General features: G+C 43.8%; 1 protein-coding gene across 3 annotated transcripts in view; it reads left to right on the top strand.

Moving 5' to 3' along the window:
* The window catches only part of prkd3 (protein kinase D3), a 36,520-nt gene extending 25,315 nt beyond the window's left edge, over positions 1–11,205 (top strand). For 2 of the 3 annotated variants that reach the window (XM_005477653.4, XM_019348937.1), the window contains 11 exons: positions 798–921; positions 1,124–1,201; positions 3,745–4,021; positions 5,106–5,158; positions 5,547–5,619; positions 5,705–5,811; positions 5,922–6,083; positions 6,912–7,010; positions 7,101–7,368; positions 7,772–7,857; positions 8,358–8,531. In XM_005477653.4, coding sequence (XP_005477710.1) covers positions 798–921; positions 1,124–1,201; positions 3,745–4,021; positions 5,106–5,158; positions 5,547–5,619; positions 5,705–5,811; positions 5,922–6,083; positions 6,912–7,010; positions 7,101–7,368; positions 7,772–7,857; positions 8,358–8,531 — 1,501 coding nt within the window. Of the gene's footprint in view, positions 1–797; positions 922–1,123; positions 1,202–3,744; positions 4,022–5,105; positions 5,159–5,546; positions 5,620–5,704; positions 5,812–5,921; positions 6,084–6,911; positions 7,011–7,100; positions 7,369–7,771; positions 7,858–8,357 lie in introns of all 3 variants that reach the window. The other variant, XM_019348936.1, reaches the window with a different exon arrangement.
* Positions 11,206–20,321: the final 9,116 nt, after the last annotated feature.

Below are 20,321 nucleotides of genomic sequence, written 5' to 3'. Positions count from 1 at the left end.
TGCAGCCATTTACATTTGATGTTCCATGGAGAGTAAGAGGCACCAGTGACACCAGGGACAAGGACGACTGCTGCTCAACTCTTTCCTTCATAAAGACGACATCTGGCGACCTCACCTGTACCCCGACCAGTTTTGTCACCTGGGTTTATATCAGTAAAGTTGTCGTTTGGGGACCATTAGAATAGTTTGTGGGTTTTTTCAAGGGTAGCTGCAGAGATAGAGGCCACCCTCACTAACTTCTTTGTTCTCTAGGCAGGCCTGAAATATAACAGACACCGCTCAGTTCAGAAAAGAGCTTCAAGGGTTATTCCTAGAAGACAAGTCAGACACGGGATTAAAAAGAAGAGCTTGGGTGGATTGGCCAATCAGGTGGCTAATCTATCAGCTGATGTGGGATAAATGTCAGAGTTCATGCAAACTATCCAGTCCCGGTTTCTGATGTTATTTTTTATTTTTCTACTCTACTGTAGTCGAACAGTTTAGTAAAAAGGGATCAGAAACAAGAAGAGGAGGGGAAGACATTCAAGGTTGCTACACTGATTCAAAGTGGGGAATTTGTGGTTATTTTTTAACTACTAGGTCTAATGCTCCAATTCCTCTGTGTATTCTCCAGCTGCAGCAGCAGAGTCTGATGTTTCCAACAGTGTTACGTAAAACATAAAAAAGCACTTCACTTCGTATGAGGGATGTCTCAGGAAATACCTGCGGTGTTTCGTTAATGAAATCATAACTCTAAGAGAGTTACAATTATTGTGATAATCATCACTAAATAAAAAAAACTCCTTTTATGTTTGCAGCCCCTCCACTAGCACCAACATCCCTCTGATGCGGGTGGTCCAGTCCATCAAACACACCAAGAGGCGGAGCTCCACGGTGGTGAAGGAGGGCTGGATGGTTCATTACACGAGCAGGGACAACCTGGTAAGACTGATAACCCCAAAGCCCAACACAGGAGCTTAGCCTGAAACGGCTCTGCCCTAAATGTATGCTGGGGAAACTGTTCACATGTGCTGAAATCAGCACACAAGGTATTTTCCTTGTGAAATAAAATTTTGAACTTCCGTAATATCGGTAGGTGGTCCCTAGTTGCCACTTGGACTAACTCGGGGTTTCCATTTAACAGCGGAAGAGGCATTACTGGAGGCTGGACAGCAAAAGCCTGAGTCTCTTCCAGAACGACACCGGAGCCAAGTTCTACAAAGTAAGATTAAAACTATTATTCGTGTTCTTGGAAAACCACGGCTTCAGCTTGACCTCGTGGAACGCACTATTATTCATAAGAATATCAGAAAAGCGGATGCAGCGTCCAGTCTGTGCAGGGTCATATCATGAAAATCCCCACAGTGCTTTGACAGAATTTACCACCGCTCTACTGTCTCATGATTCAAACGTGTCATTTAGGAAAGATCTGTTTTCATATTCAGGTATAAAGGCTGTCTGTCATGCTTATGAGTGATATGTAAATAAAATCTACCCAGTGGCAGCCGCGTGACTCAGCTGAAGGCCACCGCTTCACAACTGTAAACTACCCTGTGGTCACTTCGTCCCACTGAAATTCCCCCTGTGGTTTTTCACAATGCTGCCTGGTCTCTTTGCTGCGTGAAGTGAAAGGGTCGCAGTCTCGGAGTTTCTGCGTTTCATCTTCCTCAGTATCACTAACAGCAGAGATGGGACATTTAAATGGGGTTTTGAAGAAAATGTCAGCATTCAGACTGCGTCTGTCACACAAAAGAGTTTTGATTAGCTCTTATTTTAGGGAAGGGAAAACATTTCTAACAAGTCACGCTGTGAGCTGTTAAATGCTGGCTCTGATTCTTTTTCTAATCCTCAGTGTTTGCTTTGAGTGAAATGTGAAGATTTAAACGTGTAAAAGGAGTTGAGGAGAATATGTGTGACACTTCCTCTCAGTGGCAGCGCCGTAGTCAGTCATTACGCCGCCACAGGGGCTTAATAGCACAGTAATTACACAGTGAGGCCTGGGGGAGGGAAGTACAGGCTGCAAGGTAAAGACTTCCACATGTGTGTCATGTGTGCTGTGTAGGATGGAGTGTGTAATTATCTTATTGTTCTTCTCGCTTTGTGCGTTTTGAGACTTTAACACCTCTTCGAATTGTGGTCAGAGGTATGTTGCAACAGGGCGCTGAGTAGGATGGGGCAGAGTTTCCACTTTGGTTGAGCGAGTCTCAAACAGGTGGTCTCGCTCACAGCTCTGCTTATTGTCCTGCCTGCCTTCTCTTTGTTTTTTCTCCGTCTTCGTCCACATTTGTTGTGAAGCAAGTTTAGGAAAAACTGTATTCCTTCCCCCTTCTCTCCCAATTATTCTGTCACACCCTGCGTCCCTGCCACTAAATCCTCGGAGAGGAAACCTCACTGGGGACCGACTCCTCGGGGTGTGTTTACGGGGCAGCTTTATGTGGTTCTTTATTATCAACTTGGCACTCAGCTATGTTTAAAAGCTTCAGGAGGCTAATTGAAGGCTTGCTGTAAATCTCCTTTTTATGCTCCAAAGTTTGGTCTTCGCCTCTTGCTTCAGAGCAGAGGATTTTTATCTGGGACAGATAACATGAAATTATTTCCTGTAGTATTTTGGGGGGAGGGGGTCTTCCACCGAAACCACTGCTTCTCTATGAGCTCCGCTGGTATCCGGAAAGCCGTCTGCCTCGAGCTCTTTCCTTTCATTCCTCCCCAGTTTCTAGCCTGCTGCTCATCAGTGTGTGGCCGCTGTCCTCCCCACTCCCCTTTTCTTTATACCTCCAATCTGATTAGTGGTGGTCGCGTGGTGGCTCGCTTGCCAGGCATGGCAGCCATTTTCACCATTTGGAAGCCATAACAGCTACTCGTTTGAAGATGAGACCCCTGTACTTGTGGCTTTCTCTGAAGAAGCTTTCATGGGGTGAGGGGGCTTCTCCCTGTCACAGTATCACACACGACCACTCAAAAACGACCCCGTGGAGGAACGGTAGTTGCCTGGTCTTTTGTCTTGGTGGCTAGTGGTAGCGCCAGCGCCTCGTGCTCAGATGGGGCCTCTTGCTGGCCCTGCCTTGTAATCAGGGAACCGCTTGAGCCGCCGCAGAGCGCGTTCACGTGACCAGGCCCTGCTAACCACAAGCACTTCATCTGATACTGTGTGGTGAGCCACGCAGAGCAGACGGCGTGCGCCTCTTTGAGCCCCCATTGGTTGAAAATTGTCTGTATTTTTAATTTCGGCCCTCCCTCCCGCCTTTGATTTGACAGTGAATTAGACGGGCGAGGGGGGGACTTTTAAAGTGTAGTGCGGCTCCGCTTTCTGTTTGTGCTCACAAGTCAAGCGAAGAGGAAGGCAGAAAGTTAGAGCGGGGACGACTGAGTGCGGTGTGTGTGTGAGTGTTACTTCCTCTGTCATTACCTTTTGTGTATCATTGCTTAATTGTGGATTTGCTAATTTAGTAGCATGATATGTTTTTGATGTAAGAAAGTATTTTTTCATCTTCTTGTTTATAGCCAGCATCGGCTGTAGGGGATTTTTATTTCTCCACCACTCCATTTCAGCACTTTATATGTGGATGCACTGTGTGGAGGGGAAGTGTGTCTGTTTGTTTTGCTTCCTTCAAAAGTTGCATTCATGTGCTTTTGCACTTGCATAAATGGTTTATTGGCTGAAACATGAAGAAAGACAGAAAATAAGACTTTCATTGAGAAATGCAGAATGTGCTCTTTTATGTTTCGTCTGCTTTTCTTATCAGTTCTCCCTCACCGCTTCCACAGGAAATTCCTCTGTCTGAGATCCTCCAGGTAGAGCAGTGCAGAGACTACAGCAATCTGGCTCAGGGCAGCAACCCTCACTGCTTTGAGATCATCACAGCCACCATGGTGTACTATGTAGGGGAGAACAACGGCAGTCACTACCACAGCCCTGCTCTGGCCGCCTCTGGAGTTGGGATGGAGGTGGCTCAAGGCTGGGAGAAGGCCATCAGACAGGCCCTGATGCCCGTCACTCCTCAGCCCAGTGTAGCCTGTGCTGCCGGCCAAGGCAAAGACCACAGTAAGTAGAATTCATCAGAACTTTCTTGTGTTAAAAATGCTGCTGATATGTCTCCAGATGAAAAACTTTTTGTTTTTTTATCTTGTGTTTGTAGGAATGCAAATCAGCTTGCATGTGTCTTTGGTTAGCGAATGAAGCAGGCTTGTTACCTGTCGCGGCCGTGACACACGAGAACTGTTTGCTCATATAGAAAGAAAAAGGCTCTCTGTGCTCCGTCGTAGGCGATTGTTAAACTACTTTGATGACCTTAAAGTTGATGTCCTTGGTTAACTTTTGCTAGCCTGGGAAAGCCCTGATTCAGGGTCTGTAGGCCAAAGGAAGTGGGGCTGTGAAGTCACTGTTTGGGGATGACAGTAGTGTCAGTAGTGAAGTGACATGACTGTATGGAAACTGAGCTTTTGATGGTCAGGGCAGCGATAATATCTCCCAGTCTTCGAAAAAAGAGACAGAGAAATGAGAAATGTGCACAGTTTGAGGTTAAATGATAATGAGCATGACATGAGAAAACCTGAGAAAAGACGCTAGAAGCCAACCTGATAACATAACTCAAACTCACTACATAGATCTGAATTCATTTACTAATGAACTAGGCCGTACTTTACTATCAGTAGATGAAACGTTTAATCTGCAGATGACCGTGTGATGTATGTGTTTGTCTCTGTTAATTGAAAAATCAAAACAGAGTGAAATTCCATCTTTGTGTCGAGCATTACCTCACAGAAAGTTTTCTGCTGGCTTTTATCTCCGGCTTTCTGTCCAGTGCCTCGTATGCAGAATTAGTTTCTGCGGCTGTCTGAATCCCCAGTTTTGAAATGCATTGCATACTTTCAGCATTCAGTCACAGATAGCTTTCCAGATCAATTTTATAGCCAATTTATTGTGTAATAAAATGCTTCATTATGTGGGGCTGTGAGTTATTGCGTGCAGCTGTGATAAGATTGCAGGTTGTGGAAAAGTAGAAATACTAGTATCTGAGCAAGCTCTGATTACAGTTGCTTAAGAATTTAGTGTCTGCTTTGTGCATTGGCAGCGTGATGTTGTGTGACTTGTTGAATGTGGAAATATCATGTGTTTCCCTCTGCAGAAGAGCTGTCTATTAGCATATCTGTGTCCAACTGCCAGGTCCAGGAGAATGTGGTAAGTGGAGCTTCTTTTTTCTCTTAGCTGCTGTTGCACAATTTCCCAGCACAGCTTGCAAATTTATGCATTCATATGCTATTAAAATAGTTGCTGTGGTTAGATCAGAAACGGTATCCTAGTGTGCCTGTCGCCGAAACATCCAGTGGAAGCTTTTATGCTGCAGAATTGGGGAAGCTGCAGACTCATTTTTTGGTCACGGAGTTTTCGTCTCAGTTCCACTTCTGCATTTAGTGAAAGTTGCATATTTGGCAATACCTGAAAAACATTTTGGATGGGCAGCAGTTTTGCCAAAACCAAAGATGATGTAACTGTTTCAGCATGGAAAGTGAATTTGAATGTTTCCACAAGAAGAGGAAAATTAACTGTGTAAATTACGCCCGTGTAGGATATCGCCTCGGTGTACCAAATATTCTCCGATGAAGTGCTGGGATCGGGCCAGTTTGGCATTGTGTATGGAGGTATGTTTGTGCTTTAATTAAAAGGAACATTTTATATTCAGTGTCTGTGCTGTGAATTGATGTTTTTTCTGTTTGTCAAACACAGGCAAACACAGAAAGAGCGGCAGAGATGTGGCCATCAAGGTTATTGACAAGATGAGATTTCCCACCAAGCAGGAGAGTCAGCTGCGGAATGAGGTCGCCATATTACAGGTAATCACTGATACCAGTTAAGAGTAAAATTGGCTCATTACATTTGTCTCTGGTTTGCATTTACTCTTAGTGTGTTCCTCGTTTGAAGCCTTTTATCTGTTTTTCTGTAGAATCTGCATCACCCGGGTATCGTTAACTTGGAGTGCATGTTTGAGACGCCTGAGCGGGTGTTTGTCGTCATGGAGAAGCTGCACGGCGACATGCTGGAGATGATCCTTTCGAGCGAGAAGAGCAAACTGCCTGAACGAATCACCAAGTTCCTCGTCACGCAGGTCTGCATCGCTGAAACACGGCTCTCTGCCCTTTCACGCGGCCTCAGTTCTCAAATCAGGATTCTGTACTAACACTGAAATAGTCAGATAATGACAGTCACTGAAAATCGAGCAGCTTTGCTGCATGTTTCATCACGTTTCTACATTTCATAGGAGTCCTCTTAGTGCTGTGTCTTCCTTCCCTTCTCTCCCTGTGCCCTATTTTGGGGGTGTAATGGGTCTCTGCTCCAGCTCTGGGGCCTGTTTATTCTTGTGGTGAGCTGATTGGAGGGAATTGTTTACGGGATTTGGTCTGTATGGCATCATGGCCTCCTCCCTGGCTGTGGATTACAGCCTTCAGTATACTGGTGGCTCTGTGGCCTGATTAGAGGAGCAGCAGGCTCCGTGGATCTCGGGTACCAAACGGGAGCGGGGCCATTAACAACAACCCCATTAGCTGCGGCAGGCTCGGCTCAGATGTGGCCAGGAGGGCCTCTGTTAAAGCCAGGGTCAGGATCGGCGAGCCAGGCCCTCTGTGGTCTTGGGGCAGGGCCACAGGCAGACATGCGTGCAGCGCTCACTTACAATAGGCCTTGTGAATATAGATGAGATGATGAGATGAGATCATGTGTCCCTTTTATGGCAGTGCTGGTAAAGATGCAAGTATTTAAGGGCATTAGTATGCTTATATTGCTACTATTTTTCCACATGGCAGCACCGTAGATTCTCCTCCATACATTACACAAACAGCACTCTGTTTATAGCGTACAGTTTACAGACTTTACAGTGTTTGGATCTGGATTCTTTTTAGCTGAATCTGTGCTTATGGGACTTGTGTGTTTGCAACAGATCCTTGTGGCCTTGAGACATCTGCACTTCAAAAACATTGTTCACTGTGACTTGAAGCCTGAGAATGTACTGCTGGCCTCTGCAGAGCCTTTCCCTCAGGTGAGAGCATATATATTTATATGTTTTGCATGTGTGGAGCTGTGTGTCCACATGCGTGTGTACGTTAACCACGCCGTTTTTCTTCTCCAGGTCAAGCTGTGTGATTTTGGCTTTGCCCGTATCATTGGGGAGAAGTCCTTCCGGCGGTCGGTGGTAGGAACTCCGGCTTACCTCGCTCCAGAAGTGCTGCGCAGCAAAGGCTACAACCGCTCCTTAGACATGTGGTCAGTGGGCGTGATTGTGTATGTCAGCTTGAGCGGCACGTTCCCGTTTAACGAGGACGAGGACATTAATGATCAGATCCAGAATGCGGCCTTCATGTACCCTCCTACGCCCTGGAAGGACATCTCTGCAGAGGGTAGGAAGACAAAGAGCTACTTGTTTGTTTGCTTTCAGAAATCACCAGTGTTTGATCTAATCTGACCTTCTCGTCTGTGAGCCGTTGGCGGCCTGCTGCACCTGTAACTTAAATGATATTCACACATGTAGCTCCTCCCCACCCACACGTCTGGGTCATCTGAACTTTATATCAGCTTTTTTATGTCTGTGGTTGAAATGAATCACTTTCAAATCTCCCCAACTGCCCAAGTTGCACCTCCTCCCACTCACTGTATATAGAACATTACACGGTAAAAACTTGAATATATATATGGATAGATAGATTTTTTTGCAGGTCTTGCTCCCTTTAACTCAAACCACCTGTGACTTATTTTGTTCACTTTAGTTTGTTGACACACTCTGTACTCTTAATTCCTCCACAGCCACAGATCTGATCAACAATCTCCTCCAAGTCAAAATGAGAAAGAGGTACAGCGTGGACAAGTGTCTCAGCCATCCCTGGTTACAGGTATGACACATTTGCTTTTTCCTCTCTTTAAATTGCAATTCGAGCGAATTCTCTGAGTCATAATTCTGTCAAGTCATCAGTTCTCTTCATCGAAAATAATCTACAGATGAGTTGCGTGAACATTAATAGTCAGAACATGGAAAACTTGAAATAGAGTTAAAGGTTCCGCCCACTTGTGGTTATGTCACCATTAAACTTCCTGGTCGTGAACTAGAAGTCAAACAACCACAACAACAAGAGTGTGAGAAATCTTACTATTAGCTCTGTACAGCCGGTACACTCGTGTCTGTTCTGAGTGACCCAGTTTATTTTGACAATAACAGCGTTTGGCATATGTGGCCAAGACTTGGACCAGAAAGCCCGAAAAGTAAAGGGAGTGAACAGTGTGTATAAATGCTGTGAGCTGAATGCAAATTTACCTCCAAATCACTTCATGTGAGGGCTGCTTCTCCACGATGAGCCACATTTACTGACGGGACTTTCATGTCTGTTTTGGTCAGGACTACCAGACGTGGTTGGACCTGAGGGAGTTTGAGACGCGGCGAGGCGAGCGCTACATCACCCACGAGAGCGACGACGCGCGCTGGGAGGAGTATGCGGACGAGCACAGTCTTGTTTACCCTAAACATTTTATCATGGCTCCCAACCTGGACGACATGGAAGAGGACCCCTAGTGGAGCAGGAGACTTGCTACACCACATGCATCTCGCAGAGTTTTTCATGAAGCTTTGAAAGTGGCAGGTTTTCCCTCCAGAACTCTCGAAACAGAGATAAGCCAGTCGGGTGGAGAGGCACTCTCCTGAGGCTGGAAAAGTGGGGAAAACCCAGCAGAGGTTGTAGTGTGAAGCACCGCTACAAGCAGGTGGAGATGCGTGTCACAGAAACGCATTAAGACACTGTCACAGGAGGCGAGTGCTCCCTCTTCCTTTGTGTATAATAATACGAAAACATTCCATGAATTTGTTCAATCTTGGTTCATTTTTTAAGGACTAGCACAACAATGTTACTGAACACGCAAAGTTCTGGATGAAGGCCGTGCTCGTGATGTAAGAGAGGAGCTGAGTGAAGCGCTTACGCCAGGATTAAAGGGCACTTTTCACAAGGGATTTACAGCCTGTTTGTGAGACTGTCCTGTGGCATGAAACTGGAACTATCACGCAGATTTGTATGGGTTTTTTAATGTATTTAGTAATTGTGGTAGGTTTTTGCACTATATTACCAATTTCCATAGCAACTGAATAGAAAACACTATTCGCTGCTACAGAACGCAAACTATTTTTACATTTCCCATCAACATTCAAAGTTAGGAAAGGTGTCACGCAGTATTAGCTCCTTTGTCTCAGATCCCAGCAGGTGTTTTTAACCTACATGTGTTCAGAGTGTGATCTGTTCATGGCAGCTAGTAGTGTGTAAGTTTTATCGGCTTGCTCTCGGAGAGAGAAACCAACAAACCCTGACCAAATATGTTACAACATTTCATTTCGCTGTTTCCTTTCAACTGTTTTCCTTGTTTGACTTTGTGAATCTTTTGTGAAGGCCGTAACCCTGAAGTGTAAGAAGGAATGGACTCTTTTGTTCGGCTTCACATTTTTGTATTTTCACTCTTTTCTTGAATGTGACCGTTGAAGCGCTCCAGTGCTGGGACGTGTTCTTTGGTGTTCTCCGGGGTTGCGGTCGAATAGTCAAAAAAGTCATGTCCTATGTTCTTGTTTGTTCTGTTTGTGAAATCATCGCAAGATGAAGGAAAGGTGTGCACGAGAATTCACAGAGAACCTGGCTGCATCCACACTAGGCTGTGTAGCACTCGATGATGAATAATGTTGATTGAGACCAAGTTCACCCTTTGCTTTTATGCTGGCTGTATAAACATGGAAAATTTGATAAAAAGCAGCAATCTTTCCATCCATCCATCCGCCCACTGGCTGCTCCTGTTCTGAGTTTGGGTTGTGGGGAGCAGTCTAAGGAGAGCCCAGACCTCTCTGTCACCAGCAAGCTCCTGTAAGGGCTGAGACGTGCCCAAGCCAGCTGAGAGATACATTTCCTCCAGTGTGCCCAAAACACCTCTTCTAGCAGGCACCAAGAAAACATCTTAGTCAGAAGCACAAACCACCCCAACAAGCTCCTGAATGACCAAACTCCTCACCCCATCTCAGGGAGAGTACAGCCTCCCTTTGGAGGAAGCTCATTTCTGCCATTTGTATCTGCGATCTCATTCTTGCCCAGCTCGTGGCCATGGGTAAGGAAAAGTAATCAACAGCTTCACTTTTACACTCAGATTTCTCTTCGTTACAGCAGATTGGTACAGTGTCCTCATCATTGCTGCTACCACGTCAGTCTGCTGTTTCAGCAACCAGAGATCGACCCTGTGGCGCCTCCTTTGGGTGGAAGGCTCACAGGGCGGCAAGTACCCGGCCAGACCCCATGGGCTAAGGCCTGAGCTCTTGTCCTGTGATGGTTTTTTCATAGAGGTAATGTGAATCGCTCTTTGTCTGGCCTCTTACCAAGAGACCCTACCAGGGTCAAATGCCCCTGACAGCACAGCTCCTGAAATCACATCTGATGAATAATATTTAAAAAAGGATGTTACCCGACATCGCAGTGAAAAACACGTTTGTCACGTTGAGAATGGTTACTCGTCCTGTTCTCCTTTTTAATTTCTTCTTCAAACTAAACAGATGGTGCAGTTTAACTCGCACCTTTACCTGAGCTGTCATCAGCTGTGAAAGCAGTCAAGCTCAGTCTGATGATACACAAGATAATAATTTTAGTCTATTCTTTATTTTCAACAAACGTTTCAAACTCACGTAAAAAGTGCTCAACATATCAGCTTTAGCTTTAATATATTCTTAAAGGTTCAAAACCAATAAACATATTAGGAAGTTATGGCATAAGATGACGACTGCATCCCTGGTTAGTCATTTTTGATCTAAAGATGCATCGCTTTGAATTATGGGAAGCCGCCGTGTCCCCACATTTCTTAAATGAAGGTCAGCGTGTCCTAACCGTCACCTTTCCTCAGCAGAGAATTCGACCAACACTTATCACACCCTCCTTGACTATTCGAGGAGGTAATCCCAAATGACTATTCGACCTCAACCCAGCTATCTGAAACGTTTCATCACCAACGTGGGCGAAACTGGCTTTTAAACAGAACAAAATATCGGGAGTTCCACCTTCATTATGTTGTCCGATCATTTCACACGGGAGCGAGTTTATATTTGCTCCGCTGGTGTGTTTGGGAGTATGTTCCAGTTTCCTTTCTCTGTCTTTGTTGCCGCTGGATTGGCAGGTGTCAGTGTTTTGTATATTTCAGTACATACTAATGAAATAAAAAAACCCTAAATGAAACATTGCGTAAATTTCTGAAATCCTCTCTGTTCGCACTGCTTACCTTAGCGGTGTATTATGTTACATACCTGCTGTCTGGAGAAACGGCTCCAGGTGCTTCACAATAAAAGATAAAGACGGGCTTTGGATTTGTGCGCACAGGCAGCAGTGGCTTGTAGTTTTCTGTGTGATTCATGAAGATGTGTGAGTGAGTGCGTGCGTGCGCGTCGTGGTTTCACATGTCGGATCCCATTCACAGCAGCTGGATGCGATTGCTGCACCACACCGAGCAGTTTACTGAGCCAGCCACTCGCCACAAGAGAGTAATGACATAGTTAAAGAGGGCGGTAGTGAAGAAGGGGGTTGTGGAAAACTCTGAAAATGCTCGTGATGAAAGCTATCACAGATCCCTTCGAGTATCAGCTCCAGTGTAATGGATGGGCCTATTGTAAGGTCGGCCCACAATAAACTGCCACAGGGAACAGACAGCTGTCAATAATTTAGAAAAGTGTTTGAAGTTTCCTTCACTCGATATAGACTGTGAAGTAATCACAACTATCCCTGTTGCAGCTCTTTTTTCCTCTCTCTCTAAGGATACATGATACTGCTCACCTCTATCTATTAGCCTGAATGCTTTCAAGATGTGGACTTCCTTTGCAGTCCTTATGACCCCATTAACCACTGAGGGGGGACACAGAGGCTCTGATACGCTGAACAGGCCCGAAATACAACAGGACTGTTTAAATATATTCACTTTCAGTAGTAAACACACCACATACCGTACCTCATAATAAAGTGTAGCTCGTCTTCGTTAAATTAGAGGATACAACGTAAGAAGAATCAGGCAAAAAACAGGCAATGTCTCCCTCCTCTGGTTGCCCAGAGGTGTCAAAGTTTCAGTCATTCATGCGTTCCTTTAACCTGTCATGGCCTCATGCAACACCAGCAAACCTTTGTTCTTATCTAAACACATTTTAACTTTTTCAGCCCTAACATTTAACGGTGTTACTCATTTTTCTGAGCTCAACTTCATTATTTTGTAGAAGCCATTCATGGCCCTGTGTGTAGCTTACAGAGGTGTAATATGGAAACTACATTAAACTTTTTACAGAAGCTGGATCTTTTGGAAATTTTACACTGTGCTTTTGAATTTTTGTTGGAAAAATCAAACCAGAAACAAATCATTTACTCAAAAGCGATGTGGCTATAAAGTGTCTTTAAACACTTGCTGTCATATTTATTGTGAAACTGTAAGTTGACTTTAGCATCAGTTGCAGGACACAGGAGTTATGTTGAGGACATTAATGAATATAGAGTGCTAATCATACAGGGTGGTGTTATGAGACATTATCAGAATGGAAGGACAAGACTGTTAGATAGTCTTAAGCAGTATTTGTACTTTGTCTGTATCCAAAGAGAAAACTGTTCTCTTTGCTGCCAGGAGGTGTCACTCTCTGTTGGTTTATCCACTGAAATTTGAATGGAAGGCTGGTTGTGGCTATTACTGAAAACAGATGATCCTAGAACAGATAGATTATTATTTCTTTTAAAATCAGAAATATATACTCATGTATTACAGTCTATAACATTTAGAATGTGCCTCTGCATGTACTGAAAAGCACAATGTTATCAGTCCCATATCACGACTGAATAGAAGCTACTTTTGGAAACTATGACACACATCTGAAAGGCTGATATAAAATTTACACACATGAAGACCGAGCTACAAGATCCCTCTCAGAAATAACATCTGCTGAAGGATCAGAGACAGCGATCTGTCTTTGTTGCCCTGATCCTGGCGTCTGTGTGTATTTGTTGAGCAGCTTTGCCTGGTAGCTTCTCGGCAGGTCTCTCGTCACCTCGAGGGGAGGTCCGCGTGTCACGCACCCTCGCAACCCCCATCCACGGCCGCTTCTTCTCGCCTCTGCTCCGTGTCATCCGTTCCTCCGCTTCTCCTCTCTGCTCCATGCTGGGTATCCATGAGCTTCAGACCAAACAAGCAAACAAACAGAACAACAGAAAAACCCATCACCCGGACGAGGTCGGGCTGGGCTTGGGGGGAGAGATGGGGATAGCTCTTGTTTGCTCTCTGGGCCAGTTCTATTTCACTGTGATGGCAGAAAAGGCCTCCCAGGACACTACTACCCACACTTGTGTTTGACTTCCAACGGGGATCAAGGTGGTCTTCACTCTGCACTGACACATCATCTTCTGATCCAATACACAGCTGGCTGCAGCCACAGGCCTGTAGCCTTTACCTAGGCTGGTCCTGTACTCGTTAGCTGTGGTCTTGGCCTTTATCTGAGGGACTTGTTGATGTGGCATTCAGCTGGTGGCCTATCGTCCTCACAGAGCTGTTTTTCAGCCATGGCCAGCAAATAATGAACTTATAGTAAATGTTGACTGCGATAAATAATCTAAAACACAAATGCCAAAGAAATGATCAAGATAGGTGTTTAATATTAAACTGATTAAAGTGAAATCTTTTCCTGTTTCTGCATTATATTCTTTGTCGTATTATCAGTCAAGTGCACTCTGCCTGGAAGCGGCTGTAACCCACACGTTAGCCACGCTGCTCCGGTTTTTCTTCCCGTGTCCTCTGTAAAGGGCATCACTCCCAAAAAGCACTCTTCCCTCTTCTTTTCACATTAAGACCCGGGTGGTAAATGAATGCCTCCGCAGAGAGCTTTTTACCTTGAGGCCAGTGTGTATTAGAGACACAGGTGGGGAGTGCTTCACAAGATCAACTGCATGTTTAACGTTTGACTAATAATTGAAATTCACTGAAAGGTTGTATAATACGTTAATTAAATGCTTTGGCATCACTTTAGACTGTATATTGGAGTAAAAAGGAGGTGAAAGCCGTGTGTGTGGTGGCTTGTAAGGACATCCACTCATCCTTTTGTTGTAAAAGCTGTGGAGAGAGGAAATGAAAGCCGGGAATGGTTTCCTCGTCTGGGAAAATGCAGATGAGCTATATAGGTATGTTTGATTTGCTGACTCCAGCTGTGCCTGGAGATTTCCCCTGACCCATCCCGAGATCTGGTTGTTGTGTGAGGCAAAATGTAGGCTGCCCCTGTTGCAAAGCAGGCAGGCGCAATACGCAACCCCCCTGAAAGGGATGGTCATTGAACTCTCAGGCAAGTGGCAATATTTGCTCACCTGAAATACTCACATCTTGGCAATTGGGGTAGGGGTGGGCTCAGGGGCTGGGCAGGGCCCCCTCGATGCAGCTGTGGCCAGAAAAAAGGCCAGACCAGGAAGTTTTGTGGCTGGAGAGGGGACGGGGCTTTCTTGTTGGGGGGTTGTTCAGATGTGGCCGCCTTATTGTGTCCTTAAGGAGGCAGGCACCATATTTGTTCGAAGCTGCAGGAGGCTGATGAGGTGCTAATCTGTTGAGTGGCTGTGTCATTGGGCCCCTGTTCCCAATGGCCTGTTAGCTGTCAGAGCCTGTAAAAAAGGCAAAATTTATTGGCCCCAGGCCAGGGCTCAGCCATCGGTGTCCACGGGTAAGCAAACACAGATTGGACACTTATGCTGTTGCTCTGGTAGAGCTGGCTTTAACACCAGGCTCCTGGGGTGACACGAAGGCAGCTCTTTCAGCCCTCTTCATGAGTTGTCAGCTCCCTCTATGCTCCTCTGTAAACACTACAAATTAGCCATCTGCATATGGATGGGCCCTTAGTCCATACAGGAAGCAGACAACTGCCTGGAAGAAGGCTGAAGATATCGACTCTCCTCTAACCAATACCCCCCCGGCCCCCCAACGCCAGCTTTTAATTTCTCATGTATGCAAAACAAAGCGTGCACAGTCAGTGTTTTAGATATGCTAGTAATGATTTCTTGCTCGAGAGAAAGATTTTGTTGTACGGAGCCTTGGAGCGTGAAGATAATGAAAGCGCTCAGCTGGCCGGTTGCTTGTGATGGGTTCGGGTCAGCAGTCAGAGGTAATCCCAAACTTGAATTTCCCCATCAGCCTGGAATACAGATAAGACTGCAGCAGATATGAACCTCACTCTGACTGACTGAGTGATTGATGGAAAAAGGAAATGGACCACTCAGATTTAGAGATGTGTTTTCTCGAGAGGTCTCTCAGCTGTGGCTGCAGTCCTGCAGGTTTGAACATCATTCACAAATCAAAGCAAGATTCAAATAGTTGATGAATTCATTTAACTGTCACAGAGAGGACGATACCAGAGGTCTGTCCCCTGTGAGACGCCGAGGGCACTTAGGATTAAAAAGACCATTACTGATACGCAACTTTTTAATCACGAGGCCAGGTTTGCCCTCTTGTCCACACTGACAGGGATCTGACAGCATGGCGGCCGCGTGTGAACAGCAAGCTCGTCGTGGATTATTGCATGGGCTTGATTGTAGTGATATTTAGACACAGTGCTTCCCATGGGAGCCTGGCACTTTAATTAACATAGCACCAGTGGCTCTGCTCCTGTTCTAATTGCCTTCAGTCTGTGATTAAATGTGTATTGACTCTGCAGTTGGTCCACTAATGAATAACAATGTGCTGATTTGGTGATATTAAATCTTCTGGCTCTAATACACAACCCATCCACGTTTTGTAGAAAGTTCAGAAAGCACAAGGAGTCGTGGCATCTGATCTATGTCAGAGTGTGGGTATATAAGAAATCACAATAATGCTAAAGTTTACCCCCCCCCCAAGTATTTTAGCCTTTAAACCTGTAGCTTTATATCCAGCAACCCTGTAAAGCCTGAGCAATTAAATAATTGCCAAAAAATTCAAATTTATTTTGAAAATTAAGTTTTTATTGAACCTTCTGACAAATTCAATATCTATTTGCATATATGGGTTTTAATTTATATTATATTTGCTACATCTGGCACTTTTTGTTTGTCAATTTATTACTTAAAATAATTTGATCAATTTATTTTGGTTGGGGAAAAAACAAATCACACCGCTGATGTAGAAGTCTGAGAAGCTCTGAAAAGACACACTTGGTGTTACAGGGTTAAGCACGTACTTCTTTCAGTTGAGTTTAAACTGGGTTCATTTAAATAACATAATTTATGCCCACGTGTGTCTCAGTCTTATATGACCCACTAAGTGTGTGGCTATAAGTGTTAAAAACACTTAATATAGCAGTAAATTTGTATTATTTTGTTGCTCTCACAACCTGACAACCAAATATAATCTAGAAGGTTTTTGCAAATCATGTATTAATTATGAATAAAGCAGCTTTTTTTTCTCAGACAAAATTAATTTCCAAACCTGTCAGAAGAATAAACTGCAACAACATAAACACTCAAAATTCTAGTTCAGCGCGTTGGATCCTTCCATCTCTCAGGATTTCATCTTCCTCATTCTACTCCTGTGGTCCAATAGATAAACTGTCACCTTGTTTGACAGATGAAGGCCGGCGGTAAACACAGGTTCTTTTTCTAACATGACAAGAGGAAAGTATTGCATCTACAATGCCTTGGATACAGTCAACATAAAACATATCGAATGGCATTCCTCGCTGCATTCCTCTCAATATCAAAAGGTGCGTGTTTGAGGATAGCCTTACTGCGTTTACGCCTGTGTTTGCGCCCTGACCCACTGGGGCCAGTGCAATAACTTTGGACTGCCTCCCACTGCATCTCGTTGCAATGGCCACTCTCAGTTTTTATTTAGCTAGGTTGTGTGCCTTCCCAGTCCGGCCGCTTTTCAGATTCATTTCCAGGTAAACACAGTGTGGCCAGCCACAAACCTGCAGCCAACAGGCGTTGTCACAGCTGTGGCAGATAATGGCAGGTCCAAACTCCAGCCCGGCTCTGGAATGTTTACTGTCACCACAGGCAAGTTGGCCGCAAACATTTTTTTTTCCAGCACTTTCCAAGAGGAAGACTCTCTTGTTATTAATTTTATTTTGATGAATTACATGCTTAACCCTTTGCCCTGTGCTGTTTTGTGTGGCTCGGTGTACTCAGGAGGGTAGAAAGGCACAAAAAGGTGCATTCTTCAGCAGAGCTTTTAATTTCAGTTGAGAAAAAAATCCTTACTTTGAAAGTTGGAACTTAAAGCTAGCACATAACTGCCAACAGCTCCTGGGTGTTTGAAGGAATGTTCCACCTTCCTCTCACCGAGCAGAGATCTATCCGTTTCCATCCCCCTGCCCTGCACCCAAGAAAACTTCCTGGTGTCATTTTGGGGCCACGTGTGTGCTTTGCTTTCACCTCTTTAACTCAGTCATTACATTTTCACCACTTAGTGGATTCCCTTATCATAACCAATAAAGGAATGACACCTAAATGTGTGAAATGTAACACCCATCATCCTAAAGGCTAATTAATCCAGAGTGTGGCAAATCTAACTGGAGGAGAAAGAGGGCTACACTGCTGGTTCAGGTGCCACAAGGAAATTTTCAATGGAAATATATAAATTTTATAATAACACACTGAGCTGTGTTCTGACTCAATCTCATGAGAACAAGTCAATGCAGTCCTGGCCTCATTTTCAGTGCATGCGGGATTGTGAAAGCTTCAGCTGGGAACAGAAAAACTGCCAAGAAACGTGGCAGCGGTTTGTACATATTGCAGCAATGACCATCAGGCCATTAGATTCCCTGCTCAGTGTGTTGAAGTGAACTATTGAAGTGCGTATTTTAAAGCTGGTGTCAATGGAATAAACCAGAGGTTAAATAGAAAGGGACACACTGCCTGTATTTGACCCAAAGGTTTACCTGGTCTGAACCTCAATCATAAGCAAAATGATTTACAACATTACTTTAATTTGACTGTGAAACATCAAAAAGACTCTGAAATCTTTGGATAAAGATTTTCGTTTTATATTGCTACTTTTTTTTAGTCCAGTTTTACATAATTACGGTAGAAGAATGGATACTTGGCATATTTTTTTATTCACTAACAGACCAGCTTACAAGTATATACATGCACGTGTAATTAACCTTCTGAATTTAAGCCGAGTGTAACGCAATGCAAGATTTTCAGTCTTTGGTGATTCAATCATCTTTTCTGTACCAACCATAAAGAGGCAGTGATTAACTACTCTGGCTTTTAAAATTCGGGAGGGACTTGTTCTGATTCTGTGGAACATTTAAACTGTGTTTTGGAGCTCACATTTCTGAAATTCTCCACATTTTGTCACTTTGCTGACACTTTTTCTTTACTTGTTTTTTTTTTGTTCCGTTTCCAAAAACTGAAGTCAGGCCCCATATATCAAATTTACCGTGTGATTTCTTTGGTTATCTCTTTCCACTGACAAAGTCAGAGGGGGTCATAAATAAAAATGTTACAATTGTACAGAGTGTGAGATAGAGTCAGAGTGATATGTAGTGTCTGCTGTGGAGAGGAGGTAACATTTTTTTGTGAAAAGGCCAGTTATTGTTCTGGAGTGAGGATGCAAACACTACACCAAAGAATAATAAAGAAAAACAAAATACGCTGAATAGAAATTACATCTGCATAAAGCCCTGCACCAGTTTTTTGTTTTTCCAAAATGTGACCTTCACTCATGTGAGAGGACTCTGGAAAGTTGATGATTAACCATGGATTTAGCTTCATGTCTCATTCAGGAACATAATGTTACACAGGTCAAGGACCCTTTTAAAATGCTCACGGTTTTTAGTTTCTGTAATTTTAAAATAAGCACATCATGAAATAATATTTTTAACTCATATATATTGGATTTAGCGGTACCAGAACCATTCCAGGTCCTTTTTGAACCCGTTTTCATACTTTTTAAAAGAAAATATGCAACATTTTTCACATTCAGCGTGACCACATCGTTGCGTAACACACACAAACATACTGGCTGGCCATGCAAGCATTCACGATCGGATTTTTTTTAGCACATTTATGCAACAGAAATGCGTCAGAATATTTGTAAAACCTTTTTAAAATTATATTTTAAAATCTATGAAAAATGTCTTCTTTGAAATCCAGTTACTCCATAATGAGCTCACACCAAAAATATTCAACGCGCCTAATCTTCCGCCCTTAACACTTTATAAAGGCTCTATTATACACAAATATTAGATGACTGTTTGTTTTAAGCGTTTTGTGATTTTGCAGCGACTGTCCCTTTCAAAAATAACATTTCACAAAACTTATTGTTGTTGACTCAGTCGAGCCGGGAGAGCGCAGATTTGACCATCTCCAGCTTTCTCCATTTCCACCTCTCCGCCGGTGCAATCCCAAATCCTCAAACACACAGAGCTTTTTCTCATGATCTCATTTCCAAGTTAAGCAGACTGTGTTAGTCCCTCGTCAACACGACAGGTTTACTCGCCTTTACTAATGGGGCTCTATACTGATAGTTATGCTCTTGCGTAAATATGCAGTCAAATAGATGTACAACTACTGACACGTGGCTGGCATCGCTCTGCAGCCTCACCTTGATGTTTGTGTCATACAAATACTGTACGGGTTGCGAAAATGAGAGGCCCTCAACACGCAGGCCCGCACGTCTGATGAAAAACAGGAGTTTCGTGCTTTAAAAGGTCTCCCAACAAACAAAATCAGAAAAGCTGTCTGCCTATACAACCACGCGAACTCTCGAATGACCTATTTAAATATCAGAATGTGGGCTGTAACGTCATCACTTCCGTGTTTTTCTTGATTTCGGTTATTTTTCATCTCTTTTTTTGAGTCAACCTAAAGAAAAAGCGCCCAACTTTCGTTGATTTTAAAATATTTCACGGGCGTTTGAGTTCAAAGAATGACTTTATGTGCCACAGACAGTAGAGCCAGTCGGAGGTGGCATCCGAGAGAGGGCGCTCTGAAGCTGTGCCTGGCGTATTCGACACTAATTAAAACATTTAGAAACAGTAATTCAGTCTCCCAGGTTAAGAAATCAGGTTAAACTGTGCCTTTGTGCAAATATCACCTACATTAGTTGGGAAAGAGGTAAGGACTTTAGTACTGACAAAATGTAAACTTTAGCTTGTAGGAAGTTTTGATATTGTTTAAAATGACCAATTGTATCAAACAAGCTGCGGTCATTTACACGGATCTCGCTGCTTTTTCTGTGGACTAAGCAAAGCTGAAAGAGAAATCCTCTTCAGGTGAACATCAGAAAGGTTTAAAAACTGTGTCTTATCATTTATGTAAGACATAAACATGTGTTCTTGGATTTATATAGCAACAAAGCTATGGCAGAA

Source organism: Oreochromis niloticus, linkage group LG19 (genome assembly GCF_001858045.2).
Source record: "Oreochromis niloticus isolate F11D_XX linkage group LG19, O_niloticus_UMD_NMBU, whole genome shotgun sequence".
NCBI classification, from domain to species: Eukaryota; Metazoa; Chordata; class Actinopteri; order Cichliformes; family Cichlidae; genus Oreochromis; species Oreochromis niloticus.
Note: the sequence above shows the minus strand (reverse complement) of the source record. Positions and strands in the feature narration are given on the sequence as shown.